Source organism: Schistocerca gregaria, chromosome 3 (genome assembly GCF_023897955.1).
Source record: "Schistocerca gregaria isolate iqSchGreg1 chromosome 3, iqSchGreg1.2, whole genome shotgun sequence".
Classification (NCBI taxonomy): Eukaryota; Metazoa; Arthropoda; class Insecta; order Orthoptera; family Acrididae; genus Schistocerca; species Schistocerca gregaria.
This window is the reverse complement of record NC_064922.1, coordinates 604,945,556-604,968,982: the sequence shown is the minus strand read 5'-3', so window position 1 is coordinate 604,968,982 and position 23,427 is coordinate 604,945,556. Positions and strand designations below refer to the sequence as shown.

At 42.9% G+C, this 23,427-nt stretch overlaps 1 protein-coding gene across 1 annotated transcript in view; it reads right to left on the bottom strand.

The window, feature by feature from the left end:
* The window catches only part of LOC126353776 (protein fuzzy), a 142,154-nt gene that overhangs the window by 82,076 nt on the left and 36,651 nt on the right, over positions 1 to 23,427 (bottom strand). The window contains exons 2-3 of the mRNA XM_050002857.1: positions 22,852 to 22,973; positions 14,069 to 14,216 (exon numbers count right to left, since the gene is read on the bottom strand). Of these exons, the coding sequence (XP_049858814.1) occupies positions 14,069 to 14,216; positions 22,852 to 22,973 (270 nt within the window). The remainder of the gene's footprint in view (positions 1 to 14,068; positions 14,217 to 22,851; positions 22,974 to 23,427) is intronic.

The window sequence follows — 23,427 nt, the reverse complement described above, 5'->3', positions numbered from 1 at the left end:
ACACAGAAAGGTCGTATTACTGCTGAGCAAATGTTCCAGCATACTCGGCAGTACAAAACTGAGCAGTGATACGGGATTATGACAATTAGTATTTCAGTTTCTGGTACCACTGCTTTGTGTAATCTGTGTCTACTGCAAGCGAAAAAAGCATGTATCGAGCTGCCAGTGCACAGTTGTCAACAGATATGGCGAACACTATTTTATAATGTTTAGATTAAGAAACAGCTAATGAACCATGTGGTTCATGCTAGTAATTAGAGCATGGGGCACTGGAAAACTTTATATTTTTATATCAACTTAAGAAAAATTTGTTATGGTATGAGTATTTGTTGTCCAGAGATGTAAACAGGTCACAATCGGGCGACCAGATTTCTTCAAGGGCAGTGGAGTGCTGTATAATGACTCCATTGGCTAAATGATCTGCTCCTGTGAAGCTCAGCAAAACAATGTCACACAGAGGGAAGCAAGTGTCAGCATGAAGTCTAGATACTGTTTCACAAGAAAGCATATTCATAATGAATCTGAAGGATGAAGTTGGGTAATATTACACCTCCAGCCAGGCTCCTGCAGGAGCTGCCTAAACAAGAAAATCAGAACAAATAAAGTCAGCATCCAGGATAGAGTGTGTGTGTGTGTGTGTTTGAGGTTTACGGGCGCTAAACAGCGTGGTCATCAGCGCCCAAACGCATAGAAACAGGAACACATGCGGTGAAGGGACGAAGACAGACACCGAACAAGGAGAACGGCTAAAAGACACAAGCCTGACGCAGTTCCAAATGCTCACATACAGAGGCAAAACAAGAGGAGAAGAAACACACTAAAAAGGAAAGGAAACACAAGGAAAAGAGAACAGAAACCGAAGGAAAACAAGGAGGTAATCGTGACTGGCGGGCCTCTTACCTAAAACCTGGGTGAGCCAGTCACCCAGCAGCACATTAAAACCCTCTCCCTAAAATCCAAGGCAACAGATTGGACAGGACACAAAACCATAAGACCTTAACCACAGTCGCTGCGTCATCCTGCAAAATAGAGGGCAAATCCGGTGGCAAAGAAACCACCGCCCTCTGGTCAGAGAATAAAAGACAGTCAAGTAAAATGTGGCGGACAGTAATCTGGACGCCACAAGCACTGCAGATTGGGGGGTCCTCCCGCCGGAGTAAAAAACCAAGCGTTAAGGGACTGTGCCCAATGCGGAGGCGAGTGAGGAGAACCTCATCCCGCCTGTATGACTGGCAGGACGTACGCCATGGTCGCGTAGTGGCCTTTACCAGACGCAGCTTATTGTCAGAAACTGCCAACCACTCCTCTTCCCACTCTTCCCATTGATGCATAACACGAAAACAGAAAAGGGAGGTTACAGCATGGAGGGGGACGGCACATTCAACAACATGAGGGAGGGAACATGCATCTTTGGCAGCCACATCCGCCAGTTCGTTTCCCCTAATACCCACGTGCCCCGGCACCCAGCAGAAAGAAACCTCCTTCCCCTGCCGTTGCAGGTGGAGTAGGGCATCATGGATGTTCTGGACGACCGTATCCGCTGGGTACAAGTGTTGCATGGTCTGAAGGGCACTCAGGGAGTCAGAACAGATGAGGAACTTAAGACTGGTAACACATCTCATCTGCTCCAATGCCCGCAAGATTGCAAACAATTCGGCATTGAGGATGGTAAACGCCACAGGAAGCCGTAACTTGACGACTCGATCAGGGAAAACAACAGCACAACCAACAGAGTCCCCCTGTTTAGAGCCATCTGTGAATACAGGTACATGGTCCAGATGCTGGTTTAAAATATCGTAAAATAAGGAGGTAAAAACAAACGCCGGAGTGCAGTTCCTCCGGTTCTCCGACAAGTCTAGAAGGATGCTGGGCCTCTGGAGCAACGAGGGAGGCAGGCGAGTAAAACCTTGTCGTTGGGGGGCCACACGCTCCACACCAAGGGACTCAAGAAAATGCTTGGCACGAATCCCAAATGGTCTCGCTGCCCTGCGACGACTGGAAAAGAGACGTTCCATAGGCAGTCGGGCAACGGTAGGGTACACAGGGGAGGTAGGACAGGCAAGGAAATGACACCCATCGCACCATGAGGAGTTTCCGCTGGATGGCGAGAGGCGGTTCCCCCGCCTCAGCACACAGGCTGGGAATGGGACTGGTACGGAAGGCACCAGTGGCCAGCCTAATACCCTCATGGTGTACTGCGTCAAGGATCTTCAGATACGAAGGCCTTGCTGACCCATACACGGTGCAAGCATAGTCAAGACGCGATCGGACGAAGGCCCTATAAAACTGCAGCAGACGCGCCCGATCTGCTCCACAGGACCGATGGCTCAGACACTTCAAAATATTCAGTGCCTTCAGGGCCCGCACCTTGAGGTCTTTAAGGTGAGGCAACCACGACAACTTGGAATCAAAAGTGAGGCCCAGGAACCTCACAGTGTCTCTAAAAGGAAGAACGGTGTCACTCAGACTCAATTCAGGGGAGGTAAAAAGACGCCGAGAACGATTAAAATGAACACACACAGATTTGTCTGCAGAAAAGGTAAATCCCGTCTTTGCAGTCCATGTCTCTAAGCGCTTTATCGTAAGCTGCAACTGCCGACTAGCAGTGACAAGACTGGAGGAAGAACAGAAAACAGCAAAATCGTCCACAAACAAGGAGCATTGGGCAGGACTCTGGATAGTGGACATGATACTGTTAATAGCGACGGCAAAGAGGGTGACACTTAAAACGCTGCCCTGATGAACACCATTCTCCTGCACGTACAAATCAGATAGCACATTACCAACCCGATACCGAAAGAGGCGGTGAGAAAGAAAGGACCGAATGAAGATGGGGAGACGGCCACGAAAGCCCCACTCATGGAGTTGATTGAGGATAAGGCGGCGCCAAGTAGTGTCATATGCCTTATTAATGTCAAAGAAGACCCCTAGACAATGCTGGTTACGAAGGAAGGCCTGCTGGATGGCGGCCTCAAGCAGGGTCAAGTTGTCTATAGTGGAACAACATCTCCAAAAGCCACACTGAGAGGGGCTAAGGAGCTGCCTGGTCTCGAGCAGCCAAACCAGGCGGCGGTTGACCATGTGTTCCAATGTCTTCCCAACACAGCTCGTCAAAGCAATACTCCGATAACTACTGGGATGCGTTCGGTCCTTCCCTGGTTTGAGGAGGGGAATCAAAATCGCCTCCCTCCACGAGTCAGGGTACGTGCCGGATAACCATATCATATTGAAACAGTTCAGGAGAACTTCCTTGGATGGCAGCAACAAGTGCCACAGCATGCTGTACCGGATTTGATCATGACCAGGCGCAGTATCATGAGCCACAGACAGCGCAGAATCCAGTTCCCACATTGTGAAGGGGCAGTTATAGGGTTCAGAATTTAGAGACCGGAAGTCCAAGTGACCCCTTTCGATGGCAGTGCGGTAGCGGCAGAAATCTGGATCACAGTTAATAGTGGCGGTAGAGTCCGCAAAATGCATGGCAAGTGTCTGGGCAATGTCTCTCGGCACCGTGAGGAGACATCCCTGATGCAGCAATGCCGTGACAGGTAGCTGGCTGAGTTTCCCGGAAATCCTCCTGATGGCTTCCCATACTTTCGTAGAACTAGTGGAGCGAGAGATGGAGTTCAAGAACGATTGCCATGACCGTCGTTTGCTCTCTTTAATCACTCGCCGCGCTCTGGCTCTTGCTACCCGAAAGGCCACAAGATTGTCAGCTGAGGGACGGCACTTGAAGCTGCACGGCGGGCTCGGATGGCTGAGCGGCACTCAGTGGTCCACCAAGGGACAGGACGCCTCTTGGTATGACCGGATGACCGTGGGATTGACAATTCAGCAGCATGGGAGATCATGGCTGTAACATGGTCTACCCATTCATAGATGCTGGCACGGTGTTCCAAAACAGCCAGTTGGCTGAAAAGTGTCCAGTCAGCTCTGCAGAGGTGCCACCGAGGCGGCACTGGTAATGCCACAGCCTCATCCAGGAGGCGAATCCAAAGGGGGAAGTGGTCACTAGAATGGAGGTCAGCTGCAGCCTCCCACTGAGCAGAATCCGCAAGTGCTGGAGAGCAAAAGGAAAGGTCAATAGCCGATGACAACCCGGAAGCAGTACAGAAATGAGTGGGAGCACCAGAGTTGAGGAGGCACAGTTCTTCAGACATCATGAGGCTTTCCAGAATGCGACCCCTGGGGCAAGTAGTCGGAGAGCCCCATAAGACATTATGAGCATTGAAGTCCCCTAGAAGAAGAAATTGGCGGGGGAGTTGGCTAATAAGGTCCGTGAGAGCCTCAGAGTCTATCGTATCCGGAGGCGGTAAATAAACTGAACAGACTGTGAGCCTCCGACCCACAAGAATGTCAACTGCAACTGCTTGCAAGTCGGTGACGAGAGGGAGCTCAGATGAGGGGTGCATGTCACGTACAAAAACCGCAACACCACCCTTTGCCCTTTCCCCCGTCAGATCATCTTTTCGATATACGGTATAGCCCTGTAAAGAAGGAGAATCAGTGGCCCGAAAATGTGTCTCTTGGAGACATAAGCAAAAGGGGCACTCTCGTATAAGGAGTTGTAATTCGGCCACATGCGTCCTGAACCCATTCAGGTTCCACTGTAATATGGGAGCCAGTGATCAGGGTGGTTGAACTTTCACCCTGCCTCTGTGCTTTGGAGGAGAGACCGTACTGGCCGGAGATTTATTCCTGGGGCGAGAAGATCGCCCCCGGTCGACATCAATGTCCATAAGCTCCAATGACGACCCACGGGAGATGTCAGACAGTACGATGGCCTCGTCATCGGACCGACGCTGACTAGCCTCCTCAGGTGGCAGAACCTTCACCTTCTGAGGCTTTGTCTTGGGAGGCTTGGAATGCAGAGCCTTGTCAACAGTTGGAGGTTTACTCGCCTGGGCAGAAGGCGCCATATGGGGAGAGGCAGGAAGTACCTCAATGTCAGCAACCACGGCCTTGTCCGATGTAGCGGAGAGAGCCGCAGATTGCAAAACAACCACAGCAGCACAAGTGCACTGGCAAGTGCAGGTATTAGTGCTAACACTAGGAACCTCCGTTTGCGTAGCAACAGTGGCCAGTTGTACCGGTTTTTTGAGTGTGGAAGCGAAAGATGTTGAAAACACAGGAGGTTGCATGGCCTTAAAGAGCTTCTTGGCCTCACCATAGGGGATGCGCTTAGATGTTTTAATCTCCTGTACCTTCTGTTCTTCGAGATAGATGGGGCAGATCCGGCTCCAGACAGGGTGACTCCCAGAGCAATTCACGCACTTCACAGGCGATGAACTATCGGCTCTGTCATGGGCAGGCTGACCACATTTACCACAAGTGGCTATCCCATTGCACCCTAACGTAGTATGCCCAAAGCGCTGACATTTAAAACAGCGCATTGGGTTGGGGAAATATGGCCGTGCTGGCAAACGTAAGAACCCAGCTTTAACATGCTCTGGGAGTCTCGGGCAACTGAACGTGAGAATAAACGAGTCAGATTTGATGAGATCCCCATCGATTCGTTTCATAATATGCTGCACGTCAACAATTCCTTCGTCAGCCCACTCAGTTTTTACACGTCTATGGGGATATCCACCAAGTCCCTACACATCACAACACCCTTACTATAATTCAAAGTAGAGTGGAGCTCGGTCTCGACAGTGTACTCTCCTAGACAGGTTGCTTTCCGAAGGGCAGCGACTTGACGGGAACTAGAAGTCTCAACTAACAGAGTCCCATTGCGCAGTCGCTTTACAGATTTCAGTGTTCCTGCAATTCCCTCAAGACCCTTGTGGATGTAAAAGAGAGAAACCCTCTCAAAGCTACCCTCCTTCCTTTTAATAATCAAAAACACATTCTCATTATCAGCATGTGCTCTGTTACTACATTCTGTTAAATCTCTAGCAACACCAGGCGCTGGAGGACTCGCAGCGCGTAGCCGCTTTTTCAATGGGGTGTGTTTTCCTACTAGTGGCCCACCCAAGCCACTGGTAGGGGGAAATGTAGAGGTCGAAGGGTCCATTGCGGTCCCAGGAGCAGCTAGGGAACTAAAAGTCCGCTCAGACAGAGCCCTGCATGCCTGAGTAAGCCTTATACAACTGGGGTGCGGCAGGTGCCCCAGAGGTTGCCCGCTTGCGACTGTTCCACCCCAACAGCCATGCATCTTCTAGGCGCGGAGCACACTGAAAGATTGAGGGGTTTTTATAGAGGTTGGCCTTCCTCGCAATCCAGGCGGTCAAGCCAAGATTACCATTCCCCGCAGCACACAACATTTCACCGCCACGCCGTACGGTGGTCGCTGAAGCATGTCCGGGGGTTACGGTGACAGGACAATGGCGGCGCAGACCAGTCCCCAGCTCAGGACCGCGGGGTCGCCAAGCCCGTACTCAGCAAGTGAATGCTGAGCCCCTGGGGGGAGCATCCAGGGTAGAGCTGCTGCTGGCAGAGAAGTCCTGGCCAGCAGGTTCTCATAAATAGTACTCCTGCACGCAAATCACTCTCTGAAGTTCTCAGATGCTCAACTAAACTCTCTGTATAGGGGTGTGTACATGATGCCAAACACAACTATCTTCATTGATTCTTAACACCGAGCTGAAGACCTCTGCAGTCCAGATGAAGTATCCAGTCACTTTCCAAGGACTTCAACTAAACCAGCTGCAGGCATCTGTCTGAACAGGGGACCGTATGCAGACAACTTGGCACCTTTGCACTGCTAAGTCACCTGCTGTGCGACTATCTTCTGTCAGTGACTACCTCCCTATTGCGTCAAATGTTCGAACCTGGGCTAGGGGCTGCCTAGTCCCTCTCTGTTGCTGTTCAATGATTTACTTGGGCCCTCGTTGGTGCTGATCACCACCCAGTGTGGGCATACATTTCGACTCTGGTCGTACTGGGCACTATGGTTTAAACACCATTCTTCCCATAAGATAACCAGGTTGCTAGGAACTGCACTTGACACACATTGGTGGCAGCTTCACTGACACCAATGCCTGTTTCCATTAACACTTGCTGTTTCCCAGACCAGAAGTTGCTGACATCAGCATGCAGTGCATCTGCAGTCAACTATGTTATTGAGGGGCAACAGCTTTCCACCTGTTACAATCCCGGTTCTACAGCAAAATAAACAAAGGATTACTGTAACAGGGATGTTCCACTAATGGTTCACCATGTGATTACAGTAAACGTAGTTCATGTCCAGTGAGGAATGGCGGAATGGCACATTTCTCTAACCTATGAACTGCCAATTCAATTCAGTCCTACTGCAAATGCTGTTCTCAGGTACAGGATGATTTAGTTGCTGTTCGAAGGCTGCGATTAGGAGGGCTACTGTGAGTCATGTACCAGGGATGTCAAATATACCTCAAGTACTATCCTCTCCTGTGGATGCTGTTTCTGCTACAGGAAGTACAGGATCTCTCTACTCTTCCACTTGAATGTGTCATGACAGTGGTAGGTTCAGGTATCCTGTACAGTGGAGAGAAGGACCAGGGAGGGTTCAGGATGTTATACCTATCCCTCTAACCAACAAGTTTAAGTGTTGTGTTCCATTGAAACTAACCCAGTGAGACTCACTGCAACTGCTGGGAAAGTGCTGTGTCTCATGTCAAGGGATGGCAAATGCAAAAGAGTAGGGGTCTATTAATTGTCAGTAGATCAAACACATGGCTAATAATGGTACCCTTAGGGAAACGGCAAGAAGGTTTGAGAAGGGACCCCACGTACACTCAGTGTATGCCCCTGAGAACTTTGTTGAACATGATGCAGAGGCTATTCTGGCAGCCATTGTTGGAACAGGGTGCACATTGGGATAGATGATGTCTGTTGTCTAGGCTCCTAGGTCATACTTTGATGGTAAAGTGACTGGTAGAGAAGGTTGAGAATGACAGACTTGCCCATGGAGTTTCAATGAAGCTCGCTGTCTCCAGCATTGTCCCCAAAACAGGTCACGGTCCCCTGGTTCTGAGTCGAGTGGACAGGACACCCCTAAATAAGTCAGGTGTAGACTACACATCATCAGAAATTGCTATCCAGGTAGCTGAAAGTGTGAGGGACTTACACAGGGGATTTTTGGATTAGGCAACACACTGTTCAGTGCAGATAATGATAGCTGTAGGTGATACAGAAGTCTTCAAGTAACATTCAAAGAAATGTCCCCCCCCCCACCCACCCACCCACCCACCCACCCACCCACCCACCCTCCCACCCACACACCCACACACCCACACACCCACACACCCACACACCCACACACCCACACACCCACACAAACAAGAAAGAGTATTAAAATCCATGTGGTTAATTGAAAAAACATTTGCAACAAAGTGTCAAGTTTGAAACACTCCTAAAAAGTAGTAAAATTCACACAATACTAGGTACAGAAGCCTGGTTAAAACGTGACACTTACAACAGTGAGATCTTTGGATAAAATTTAAGTGTATAATGAAAGGAAATGCTAATGCCAAATGGAGGCAATGTATTTGTCACATGAGACTCAAAACTGCAGATACATTCAAGATTGTTTGGGCAAAACTCAGTATTTGGGGTGATCATAACATTATAACTGGATTCTTCTATTGACAATCAGACTCATCTACTGATGTCATTGTAAACTTGAGGCAAAACCTCAGTTCATTAGTATGTAAGTTCCCCAATCACACTGTAATTCACCAACAATCAACTGGGATAATTACAGTTTTGTTAGTGGTGGGTGTGACAAAGACAGCTTGCGAAACATGGTTGGATACCTTCTCTGAACAGATAGTTCAGAATCCCACTCATGGAGGAAATATATTGGAACTAATGGGAACACACAAGACCTAACGTATTTGAGACTGTCCACACTGAAACTGGCATCAGTGACCATGAGGCAGTTGTAGATACAATTATTACCAAAGTAAGAAGTGCAACTAAAACAAACAGATTTATATTTTCAGCAGACTAGATATAGACACATTAGTGTCATTTCTCAACAAGGAACTTCAAACATTTAGCCCTGGACAGGAGCTTGTAAAGGAACTATGGTCCAAGTTTAAAATAACAGTTGACCAGGCACTGGATAGATATGTTCCTACAACAACTGCTCATGGTGGGAGGATCTTTCTATGGCATATATTCACTGTGAAGAAATTTCTAAAAAAAAAAAGAACGGAGACTACTATGAACTAAAACAAAGCATAGGACAATAGATAGAGAGATGCTGAGTAAAACCCATTTGGCTGTCAAGAGGGCAGTATGCGAAGCTGTCAATGAATATTGTAGCAGAATATTATCGACAGACTTTCCACAAAACTTGAAGAAATTCTGTTCATATGTTGAGGCTGTTAGTGTATCAAAGTTGTCCAGGCACCCACAGACGAGATAGGAAACTGAAACTGAGTGTAGCAAAGCAAAGCAAAAGCAGCAGCAGAAATGCTTAACTCCTTTTCAAATGTTCTTTTACAATGAAAGATCCATGGGTAATTCCCTAATTTGATTCTTGAGCCATTGCAAAGCTGAGCGAAATAGATATTATTGTCAGTGGTATTGAGATGCAGCTGAAATTGTTAAAACTTGACAAAGTTCCATGGCTTCATGAAATCCCTATCTATACCAAATTTGCACCTGATTTAGTCTGTGTTATCAATGATCCCTCGAACAAAATAACTGCACACAGCAGTTGAAAGAAAACACAAATCACATCCATTTAGGAGAAGCGCAGCAAAAGTGATCAAAAAACTGCCACGAACTATCATTGACATCCATCTCTTGTAAAATCTTAGAACATATTCTGAGTTCAAATATAATGAGGTGTCTAGTTCCATACATGAATGGAATGGGACAAAGATATACTTGGTGTGATGGAAACTGCCCTCTGCTACGCACTTCACAATTGTCTGCAGAGAATGGATGTAAGTGTAGATGTAGATATAGACATATACATTTATTATCAAAAGTACCATCGTAAGTGGAACGCCTTCATTCACAGACGTATTCTGCAAGCCACCATGTGGTGCATGGTAGAGGGTACCTTGTACGCTACCATTCATTCCCTTTCTTATTCCACTCGCAAACAGAGTGATGAAGAAACAACACTCTATATGTGTCGATTATTAACCCTAATTCCTCTTATATTGCCTTTTTGACCTTTATGCAAAATGTGCATTGGCAGCAGTAGAATCATTCTGCAGTCAGATTCAAATGCCAGTTCTCAATAGTGTTCCACAATAAAAACATCACCTTCCCTCCAGGGATTCCGATTTGATTTCCTGAAGTATCTCCGTAAACCTTGTACATTGCTAGAACCTACCTCACAGCCTCATTTTGAATAACCTACCAGTAACAAATCTAGCAGCCTGACTCTGGACTGCTTCAATGTCTTCCTTCAACTGACGTGGTAGGGATACCAAATATTTGTACAATCCTCAAGAATGGATCCTACTAGCATTCTACTTGTGATCTCCTTTACAGATGAACCACACTCGGCACACTTCTAATTCTGTATTAAAACATTAGGAGATGCTTTTCCATTCATCTGCATTAACTTACATTTTTGTACATTTATAGCTAGTTGCCATTCATCTCACCAAATAGAAATTTTGTCCAAGTCATCTCTTATCCTCCTACAAGTCACTAAACAATGACACTTTCTCGAACAGCACAACATCATCAGCAAATAGCTGCAGATTGCTGCTCATCCTGCCCATCAGATCATTGTTGAAGACAGAGAATAATAGTGGTCCTATTACAACTTCCCTGCAGAACTCCCGGAAACACCTTTGTCTCTGATTGATTTGAGACTAGACTTTTGGTGAGCAGGACATAGCATGTTGTCTTGGATTGATAATCATTGACAAATGTAGAAGTAGCTTCAGATGTGCCCCAGGAATGTACATTGGGACTCTCAGTTGATGCTGAGTGTGTCTTAATGATCTTTCAGACAATATTAATAGGAACCTTAGATGCAGAGAATGTAATTATCTATAATGACATACCATTTGAAAAAAGCTGCACAAATATTGATTCTGATCTTGATAAGTTTTCAAAGTGGTACAAAGATTAGCAATTTGGATGAAATGTTAACAAATTTAAAATTGTTCACAAAACAATACAATGTATTATCTTCTGGTTACAATACCAATAAGTCACAGTTGGAATTGGTTAACACAGACAAATATCTGAGTGTAACAATTTGTTGAGAAATGGAATGGAGTGATAACACAATGTCAGTGGCATGTAAGGCAGGCGACTGCAGTTTCCTAGGGAAATGCAATCTACCTACAAAGGAGATTGCATACAAATCACTTGTCGTACACATCTAGAATACTGCTCAAGTGTGTGAGACCCACACCAAACAGGACTAATAGTGGTTATTGAGTGGATACAAAGAATGATAGCACAATTGGCCACTGGTCTGTCGGCTCCATGGAAGAGTGTCACAAAATGATGAAAGAACTGAACTGGCATACACTTGAATACAGACCCAGCTATGCAGTGAAACCTACTTAGAAAATTTCTAGGGCCAACTTCAAGAGATGATTGTAGGAATATACTACAAACCCCCATGCATCAATCCCATATGGATTGCAAAGACAAGGTGAGACTAATCACAGTGTGCACAGAGGTGTTTAAGCAATCATTTTTCCTGAGCTCCATACTTGGATGGAATGGGGAAAAGCTCTAATAACTGTAAAATGGGATGTACCCCCTGCCACGCACTTCATAGTGGGTTGTGGTAGTGGTGGTGGTGGTAGTATTTCATGAATCGAGTACAATAATAAAATTTTAATACACTATGCCAACAAAGTATCACTTTTTTGTAACCCTGTAATTGTCTCCCACTGTGATGCATAAGTTTGACATTTGGCTCAAAGATGCCTACAGCCTTTCTCTGCAAAGGCATGGAGCACTGTGGCATAACCCTCAGGCCTGTTAACACATCAAACAGCAAGGTGGTGACACATGCAGGAAACAGGCCACAGATCATAAGTGCATGTGAGATGTAAGGTGAGTTAGTGATGTCACTTTGGCACCAAATTTCATGACGATTCTACCCAATGCCACCGTAGATGTGTCATACAACATACAGGTTGTCACACTCTCACCCATAACTCTGTGATGAAGGTCATAATCATGACAGCCAGCATCAAAATCAAGCGGTTTCCTTATAGGCGATCCAGGAAAAACATTTCTGGCACACCTCCACTCAGATCCAACACAAAAAGCCCTCACGGGGTGGCATATAGAGAGTCAATGAAAACACCTCTTCCCTTGGGACATTGATTTCCACACATTTTCCTGTCAAAAACGACAGCTCGCAGAGTGATAAGCAACAGGACAATGTTCGACAACATTCGGTACTGCTGACACCCACTGGGTGATCAACCTTACTCTAAGGACATCGTGGGGCTCCAACAACACTGAACATAACCTGACCCCTTTGGGGTGCAGTGCTACCATAATTTTTGCTTTTGTATACAGAGTGGAACAATCAGGTACCATTCAAAATCATTCAATGAAATCTTAATGTGATCCCAAGCAACAAAAGGTGATCACAGAGGGGTTCAACACTGACATGATTTCATAAAACAAAACCACTGCAGCATTATGTACTTTTGATATGAATTTATTGAATTTTAGGCCTGTTTTTGCTTGTTACTTACAACTATAATCTGTTTTAGGTATTATGAGTCTGTGGACGTTTACTGATGTGAAACTGTGTCAAGGAAAACATCTGTCATGAAATGATGGGTGGTAGAAAACTGGATGTCACAGTGGTTATAAAGTGAAACCACCTCTTTAAAACAACTGATTGTTTACTTTTTGCCAATTTCTCCTTATATGTGTTGCTTACTATGATAATAAGGATTAATTTTGTGAAAAAATTTAAAATTATATTCAAAAGTGAAATCACCTCCTTAAAATAGTTGACTTTAGTTTTTGGCAATTTCTTCTTGTATTCATTGCTTCCTATAATGATAAAGGTCAATTTCATGAAAAAATTTTAATTTTATATGCTGTTGAGTTGGGTTAATTCAAGAAATATATTAGTATGGATAAGACAATGATTTAAAAAAACAAATAAGTTTATGATATTTTAGCTGATTTGACCCTGGGCAGATCTACTCCTCTACAAACAGTACTTATCTACATTACTCTTATAAGTGACATGCAAAAATAATTATTATAATAGCATTTTCTTTGCACTGTGGGAGTGGAATCCCACTGTTTCTTTTATTTGTATGTGAATGAATTAATCACTTAATTTACTCTTTTAATGCAGTTTTTTACTGGTTATTAATGTAAAAGCAATTACTAACATCATTAAAAGGTCTACAAAAATAGTTCATTATAAACATAGAGGAATATATAAAGTCCAGTTAAACAGGTCTGTCACTTAACCCATGGCTACAGAAGTAGGAGTAGGAAGAAGAGTAGGAGGAGGATGACAAAGTGATTGTGCTTAACCAATGGATGCTGGCATGACAGTGGGTTTAGTCTAGGCCAAATATTTGCTACACTATTCTAGCATGGAAGAAAAATCTGTAACTTGAACTGTGCTTCACACTTTAGGTCAAATTTTCTTGGCACTAAAGGATTTTTTTAGCTTCAAATATTGGAAATTAACAACTGTACAGAGATTAGGGTGGCATCCATTCACATATTAAAAGTAGTGCATAGGCAAATCCATTCTCTCTCTCTCTCTCTCTCTCTCTCTCTCTCTCTCTCTCTCACACACACACACACACACACACACACACACACAGAGAGAGAGAGAGAGAGAGAGAGAGAGAGAGAGAGAGAGAGAGAATTATTGTGGCACATATGCAGTGAAACACATCTTGCATTTGAGTTATCCATAGCCAAACAATATGGGAGATGTTATCTGGGAACACGAGCAGCATACATACAGATAAGCTTATTGCAAAGGTTAGGTGGGTAGCAAAACTTCTCTGTGCAGGGAGGGAGGAGAGGCAAGCTTCTTGATATGATGTTCTTTACCTAGGGACACAATGGGAGGTATTTAGAACCCTACCTCTGTGAACGGCTGTGAAGTAAGACTACTTCTCAATAAAAATGTGATAAGCATTATGCATACCCTCAGGTCCTTCTTCAGTCTTTCAATATTACGTGGTGACTTTATCTCCTCTGTGCCAACTGTAAAAATCATTGTACTATGCGCCAGGGAAAGCAATTTCTGTAAGAGATCTTCACTTGCACCATGTGCTGCTGCTATGAGGATGACACTGAAATAAAAATGCAGATACTCTTTCATTTTTCAGTGAGATTATGAGTACTTAGATCAATATTTCTAAAATCTTATTTCATATTCGTCAAAAAGGGTATCGTAAAGGAAATTACATTAATACATCATTTTAAAAAGTCATTTAATAAAATCACTTAACAGATGAAAGTCACTGAATATCTTAGGGTATCTGTTAGATTATATCATTAATCCTGTGCACAGACTACCCCCTCTTCTAACAATGTACTGTGGCTGTGAAGGAATGGGGGGATGCATCCACATGGAGAAATGGACAAGTTGCCCCACATTTTTAAGAAGGAAAAAGAGGGCAATGTACAGAACTATTGACCAATATCACTTATTCAAGTTTATTGTAGAATTATGGAACATGAAACTGGGGCTTTAACCCTGTTCATGAATTACATTTTGGAGACAAGAACCAACACAGATTCTATAAAGCAAGTGACCAAGTGGAACTCAAGCTCACAGTCTTCGTTCTGGTGACCACCTAGCCTCCAATACTTCATGCCATATCATTCATTTTCCAGACAGCATTAAATAAGGTTCCACACCTTTGGCTGGTAAAGAAAATGCTTGCTTCTACATCTACATCAATACTCCACAATCCACCATACGGCGTGTGACGGACAGTACCCTGTACCATTACTTACCATTTCCTTTCCTGTTCCACCCGCAAATAGTGCAATGGAAAAACAGCTGTCTATATGCATCCATATGAGCCCTAATTTCTCAAATACTATCTTCACAATCAATGTTGGTGGCAACAGAATCATTTGGCAGTCAGCTTCAAATGCCAGTTCTCTAAATTTTCTCAATAGTGTTTATTGAAAAGAACACATTCTTCCCTCCAGGGATTCCCATTGGAGTTCCAGAAGCATCTCCATAACACTTACATTTTGCTCCAACCTAATGCTAACAAATTTAGCAGCCCATCCCTGAACAGCTTCAATGTCTTCCTTCAATCTAAACTAGTAAGGATCCCAAATACTCGTGCAGAACTCAAGAATAGGTTGCACTAGTGTCCTATATGTGGTTTCCTTTACAGGTGAACCACTCTTTCCTAAACTTCTCTCAATAAACTGAAGTCGACCATTCGCCTTCGCTACAACAGTTTTCACAAGCTCGTTCCCATTTCATATCGGTTTGCAATGTTACACCCAAGTATTTAAACAACTTGACTGTGTCAAGCAAGACACTAGTAACCGAACATTACAGATTTGTTCTTTCTACTCATCCACATTAACTTACAGTTTCCTACATTTAAAGCTAGCTGCCATCAATCACACAAATTATAAATTTTGTTTAAGTCATCTTGCATCTTTCTACAGTCACTCAACTTCAATATCTAATCATACTCCACAGCAACATCAGCAAACAACCACAGATTGCTGCCCACCCTGTCCATCAAATCATTTCATCAGCAGTCCAATCACACTTCTCTGGGGCACTCCTGGTGATACTCTTATCACTGATGAACACTTGCCATTGAGAACAACAGACTGGGTTCTATCACTTAAGAAGTCTTTGAGCCACTCACATATCTGTGAAATGGAGCACCATGTCAAATGCTTTCTGGACATCTAGAAATATGGAATCTGCTGGTTCCCCTTCACCCATATTTCTCAGTATATCATGTGACAAAAGGGCAAGTTGAGCTTCACACGAGTGGTGCTTTCTGAAACCATGCTGATTTGTGGACATAAGCTTCTCAGCCTCAATAAAGTTTATTGCATTCGAACTGAGAATATGCTCAAGGAGTCCGCAGCAAGTCGAAGTTGGGGACACTGGTCTGCAATTTTGCTGATCTGTTCTTTTACCCTTCTTATATACTGTATTCACCTGCACTTTTTTTCCAGTCGTTTGAGACTCTGTTCCAGGTGAGAGATTCACAATAAATGCAAGCTACCTAAGGGCCAATGCCATAGAGTACTCTTTGTAAAACTGAACTGGGAGTCCATACAGACTTGGAGATTTATTTACTTTCAAGTTGTTTCTGTACACCATAGCTGCTTATTACTATGCCATCAATACGGGAGGCTGTCCAATGGTCCAGTAATGATATGTTTGTACGATTCTCTTGTGTGAATGATTTCTTGAACATGAAATTTAAAATTTCAGCTTCTGTTTTGCTTATGTTTGTATGATTCTCCTGTGTGAACGACTTCTTGAACAGGAAATTTAAAATTTCGACTTCCGTTTTGCTATCTTCAACTGGCAGACCAGACTGGTCGATAAGGGACTGAACTGACACATTAGACCCACTTAGTGTTTTTAAGTAGGACCAGAATTTTCTTGGGTTCTCTGTCAGATCTTTTGCTAAGGTGTGATGGTGGTCATCATCATATGGTTCACACATAGATCTTTTCACAGATACACGAATCTCTAAGAACCTTTGCTTGTCATCATTTGTGCATTTGTTTTCAAACACCCTCTGCTTCCTCAGCATCTTCCAAATTTCATTATTAAACCATGGTGGGTATTTACATCCTTTGGCCACTTACTAGACACATAACTCTCCAGACTACGATTTACAATTTGCTTAAACTTTGCCCATAATTCCTCTATATCCATCTTATTGGAACCTAGTGATGTCAATGCACTGTCTTAGTGAGATGCTAACAACTGCTTATCAGCTCTGTCTAGAAGAAACACTCTCCTAGCCTTTTTGATTGATTTTTTAACTTTCATAATCATAGTTGCTATAGTAACATCATGATTGCTAATCCCCGTTTCTACACTGACATTGTCAATAAGCTCCAGCATATTTTTAGCTACAAGATCTAAGATATTTCTATTGAGTGTGGGCTTCAGAACTAGCTGCTCAAGACAGTTTTCAAAAATTCTGTTCAAAAGTATTGTGCATCACTGTCTGTCAGTACTCCCTCGCAATGAATTCACAGACATCCCAATTTATACTCGCTAGGTTAAAGTCCCCCTCCAACTAGTGTTTCATGACCTGGGTAGTTCCATACTACTGACCGTAGACTTTCTTTGAATGACTCTAGAACTATCACAGCGGAATCAGGTGGCTGATAAAAACAACCAATAATTAACTTGGATTCACCTACACCTGTTATACATGATCAGTTAATTCACTGTCACATTTAACTTCGACCTCAATAAAGACAATATTTTTGTCAACTGCAATGAACACTCCCCCTCCTATGGCCTCTAATCTGTCTTTCCAATATACACTCAACAACTTGCTAAATATGTCAGCTCTCTCCACTTTGGGTTTCAGCCAAGAATAATTTGAGCATGATAACCTTCCTGGAGGACAGTAAATTCAGGAAGTTTACTATGGATACTTTGACAGTTTACTGATAAAAAAGTACTCTACTATCCAAGTAGCTGCTTCCTTTGTGTAGTGTACCCCTGACCTATTGAAGGGAGTCCTACAAATCACCACACGATAATGCAAATCTAGAAATCTGCAGCCAAGCCCATCACAGAGTCAACAAAGCCTTTGGTTGAGACCTCTGCTTAGCTCCAAACCACAGGATCCCAATCAACTCTGCGAACAATGCTGCAAATTGCAAGCTCTGCTTGCATCCCATGGATGAGGCCAGCAGTCTTCACCATGTCTGGCAGCTACTTGTATGAACTGAGGATGGCATCAGAACCCACAGAAGAGGCCCCATTGGTGTCGATATGAGCCATAAGTTGCAGACAACTGCACCTGCACGCTCGACAGCTGCACACAAGGCCACATCCACATCTCGGATGAGACCTCCTGGCAGACTTACCAAGTGCCAATTGGCTTTCTTTCCAGCCCTGAATGCTATCTGCCTATGGGGCTCCACAATGCACCTAACATTGCAGTTCCCAATAAATAGTAAACCTCTCCCCCGATGTGCCTGCTGAAGGAGTGACCACCTGTCCACTCTCATGGTAAATGGATAAGGCTAGGCGGACAGTCTCCACATTGGCCCTCTGCCTCGAGTGATGCAAACGAGTTACCATCCCCCAATCACTGCTGTGGGGGCAGATGCACTGCATCGGATAGATTAAGAGGTGCCTGAGAAGCATATCTCATGGGCAAAACAAGCAACACCCATGTGATGTGCCAGAATTTCCTCCACTACAACACTTGAGGCTGCAGCCTGAAGGTGACTGACCTAGCCAAAAACACATTCAGCTGTTTACAAACTGCAGCAAGCTCCTCCTGCATCTGCACACAGCATACACACACCCTAACCATCCTAGCACAACTAACTGAAGAAGTAACCTATAAAAACAGACAGAATCCTAGATATGCAACTTGCTACCCTCCGGATGTGTCATCAATGGGCAATGTTGTGTTAATGAGCTATGTAAATAGCTGTTCAGTGAGCAATTATTCTGCTACAGATTGAATTAAATCACCATTACAAAAATGCAAAGCTGAACCCCTTAAACAGAAAAACAAACATGAAATTTAATAAATGTTGTACAGAATTTAAAATTGCTGCTCTATAAATGTATATCAGCCACAAGCTGGAGCCTCACTGACTGGCTTACTAAACAAATGGATAGTTGCCTTCACAACAAAACAAAAAATGAGCAACTACTGCACTACAGTCTGAATGAATTTACACCTCTTAACTGGCTGTTCAGTGAGCAACTATAGCACTAAGACTGAATGAAATAACTCTTACAAAAACATGAGATAGAACCTATTAAACAGAAAAACATGCACAAAATGTAATTATTACACTGCGAGGGCAACACAGAAAAAGATAAACACTTAACTTTCCACAGTAAAAAACTGTCCACCACCCATGTTCCCTGCACTTATGTAAATGTTCCATCCAACCTTGCTGCAGCACAGTTAGATGATTGGGGCTAAGGAAATCACACTAAGAGACAATCAGTACCTCAATCTTGTGAGTATCAAACCAATGTAGTACCTCTAGGAGGAACAAGGTAGTTAGTCAAATGGATTTTCTAGTGCATTCATGTGGAACAACAAAACAATTAAAAGAGAGTGTAAGATAAAATAATGAGCAAACAAGTAAAAAAACAAATTAAAACTGTGGACTCAAAGTCAGAACGTTTGCCTCTCACAGACAAATGCTCTATAGACTGAGCTACTCAGGCATGACTCACGCCAGCCTCAAAAAGCTTTACTTGCAGCAATACCTCTCTCCTACCTCCCAAACTTCACAGAAATGCTGAGAGAGGACTGACACAAGTAAAACTCTGAGAGTGGATCATGAGTCAATCCTGGATAGTTCATCTGGGAGAGCATTTCACATCAAAAGATCAAGATTCCAGGTTTAAGACATGATCCAGCTCACAGTCTGAATATGTCAGAAAGTTTCAAATCAGTACAAGAGTGAATATTCATTAGAAAAGTATCAAATACTGTTTACTGAGAGATGTGCTCCAAATAAAAATAGTCAGAGACCACCGGAGCTGTTTATCTAGGAGGGGGGGGGGGGGGGGGGTTAGAAAATGGCAGGAATACAGAAAATAAAACCCTTGAACTAAAATAACAAGAGATGTACAAGTGTAAGAAATAACTGAGAGGTCTGGGTTAGGCTGGCTCTCTTTGGATGAAGCTGGGTGACCCCTGGAGCCAATTTCTGATAAAACAGGTACTCAAGTCAAACAGCAAAATGAAATACAATAACATCATAGATTACAACATTTAGGATAACTAAAAGAATAGAAACTGGACAGGCACATGGAGAGATCTGCATGCCAGTCAGCTTTAGTCTGAGGCCCCTGGGGCCAATCAGGTTGCTTTCCACATTTATGGAGATCTGAAAGAAGGTTGTGGTTGGTAACAACTACTGTGTTTTGTGGATAGCAATGATTTATGACTAGCAGACTGTTCAAAGAGTTATAACATGTTAGGGAAATCCTAGTAAAATAGATGTTTATGTACCCCAGGGGGCATAGATTATAGCCATAATAAGAAATAACACCGTCAATAGCGAGTGCTGTTCAAGGTGCACGTTATGTGAGTAAGGATATCCAGTTTTGCCTTCAACCACACAGCCACTCTGCGAAATTCATCAAGAATTGAGAGGAGCAAATGCTGAGGGTTGAGGGGGCTACCAGTTCCTTTGGATTTAAGAGACAGATTTATGGACAGGATGTAGAAGGGTTCTGACATGAGGTTTCACTGGAGGAAGGCTAAGTTCACAACTGAGAGGTAAACAGACTGCTAACATTACAACATACCTAGGCCCCTTTGGAGGTAGTTAAACCCTCCTTGAACTAGAATCTTGTTGTTTAGATGCTCAGAGAAATGGCAAATCTTGTCACCTAATTGGAAAAAGGCGGGAACCCCAGCCTCAGGCAGGAGGCTATCCGCATGACTAGTCCAACATATTACAGTAGAGAGTCTAGCCCCCCTATGGTAAAATAGTTATCTAAAAAAACATAATTCAGCTCTATATATTTTTTTAATTGATGGAATGCAAATGAATTACAAAATATATATTGTCTGTTTAGTATGAAATACAAAATTTCAAATTGTCATCATGTGGCAGAGTTGAGGGCAAAGCAAGCAGACTATGTTTAGGTGTTTTCCAGTGTGTCCTTAGTCTGGGTAAAAGCTTGCACAGTCTATGTGCTGCTTATGCAATGTGGTGAGCACATAGTTGAACTTAGTTATTTCAATGCAACAGTTTGTAATTCTGGTGATGCATTGTCATGGTGTTTTAGTGTGAAGAATAATACCGAACTTTATTCAAGAATCAGTTATTCAGTCAACTTCAGTGAACTGGTTGGATGTGGTGGAATTTGCTTACAATAACAAATCAGTGCACTGGAAAATGGCTTTAGAACAGAAGTAAACACTGCCTGTGTATGCCATGCTTGCACTAGCATTTCAAAATCATATTTCATTCTTGAGTACACTATCATCATTGTAAGACGACCATTTCAGATAACTTGTTTTCTTGAATTAAAAATAACATTAACATTGAACGTAATTCTGATGTCAAGGCTCATCTGTGTCTTAACAGACTATTCTTAATTAATCTTATTTAATAATTCATATTTATTTCAGTTTAATATTCACTGGTTGTTCCTCAGCCATGTTACTATTACTTGAAGAATTTCTTGGGGGCACAATGCAACGGCACACAACCAGATCGCTATGTTTGCAGACGAGCCACTAAATTTATCAAACGGCTGTGTGCTTGCACACTTGTTCCCCCCCCCCCCTCTGTAAATTATATGGTACATTGTGATTGGTTACCTTTTGTGAGAAAATAAAACCCCAATAGCACATGTGAAGTTGCAATGTTATTTGGATATGTACTTCTAAAACTAAGCACCAAAAATGACTCCTCTCCATCACTTAACCTAAATCACCCAGCTTGTTGTAATTTGCAATATTGTATCCCTTCTTTGGTCTTCTCCATTATATTCCACATCCTTCCTTCTGTTTCCTCTTCTTTTTTATTGTCTGTATTCTCTCACTCTTATTAGATTCCTACATTCTTTTGAACTCACTTTCTGGTCTGGCTGCTTGTCCAACACATATTTTGCAATTGATTTTAAACTAACTTCCAATGAGCTGGAGATGAAATTTTAAACATAGCTCAGAATTGAATAGCAATGCAATATCACCTCACTTTTTAGTCAGTCTGTGAGTACCGGACGTGAGTCGTGCTTCGGTAGCTCAGTTGGTAGAGCACTTGCCCGCGAAAGGCAAAGGTCCCGAGTTCGAGTCTCGGTCGGGCACACAGTTTTAATCTGCCAGGAAGTTTCAATTTCATTATAGTTAGAAAGAAATCCTCTATTTGGACTTACATGTCAAAGTTCTTTTGCTACAGCGTTCTGAACTTTTTTATATTTATGGAAAAAAAATTTCTTCAAAAATGCCGATCCATAAAGTCATGATTTTTTTCTGTTCATTAGTACCACATAGTTCTACATTCCCTGAAAAAGAGAGCTTCCACTTTTAGGTTCAAGAGGTTTTATAAGCAACTGAAATTTTTGGCATACATAAAACCAGTTTTATTTACCACTTTATCAAATAACACGCTCATAAAAATCGAAACCTAGGCTTATTTAACATAATTTTAGTTTTGAATGATGAGTAAGAGACTCATTTTTCAAGCATTTTAAACGGTTCCAAAATGTATGTGAAAGGTCCAAAGACTTGGAGTTTTCAGTTTATTCAACTTCTGTGCACTCTGTTTTGTACTGAAAGTAGCCAGCCAATGAACTAAAACTGTGTTTCACTGCTTCAGTGTCTTCCTTTGATACAGAGTGATGCCTTCCTGTTGAAGCAACAGGAACTGGAGCACTTACAATCTTCAAAACATTGTGAACAGGATGTGAGCACTGATGGCATTGTTGCTGTCCTTCAGCTGGAAACCTAAATCCAGCAGCTCGTCCATATGGTAGCCTTAAGTTCACTACAATTTCATTTAACTCATTACTGTTTATAACCTCTGTAATCCACCAGTCACAGTAATATACACAACCCACCACACACATAGTTTTACCCTGTCAGTAAGTCTTCTTTTCTTTCTGTTGTTTTATTTGTTTCCATTCTGTCATTTCTTACTTACCTTGGAAAGTGAATTTCAAGTGGTTTCTGTTAAGTGTCACAACTATATAAAAACCGTCAATCAGGTTTATCTTTACTACTCCCACATTACCCTTACCTTTCCTCTACTTCACGCCACACAACTGTCATGTCTGATGAAGAGGTACTCTGAAGCATCATTTTATGGCATTTTCCAAACATGTGAACACCGTTTAGTGAGGCCACAACAGGAAACGGAAGCTGCAACAAAATGGAATTGATGTATTCAGTTGTGGAAGCCCACTGCACAGTCCTAAATAACTATGAACAATTAATCACACAAAAAGTTTTCACTGCATAAGTCCCATCACAATATTAGCTAGGCCCACAAAATTCCAATCTAATTGGTTACTAAAAAATGGTTACAAATGGTAGAAATGGCCTCTGGGATTATAAGGTGGTGTACAGTGCAATCAGGTTTCATCTTGTAATGTTGAGGATGCAGGCTACAGTACTTAAAAGTTGCAATTTTCAGTTCAATTTCATGTGAATTTTCATTAATCATTACCTTCATGAAAAATCTTGAAACTGAATGCATTACTAATCTGGCTACTGTTTCTCCTTCAATGAGCAGGTGGTATACAAACCAACCCATAACACAGCCAAGGGTGTCCACATGGCATCCTCCCACACAACCTGGTTATGGCCCATCTAA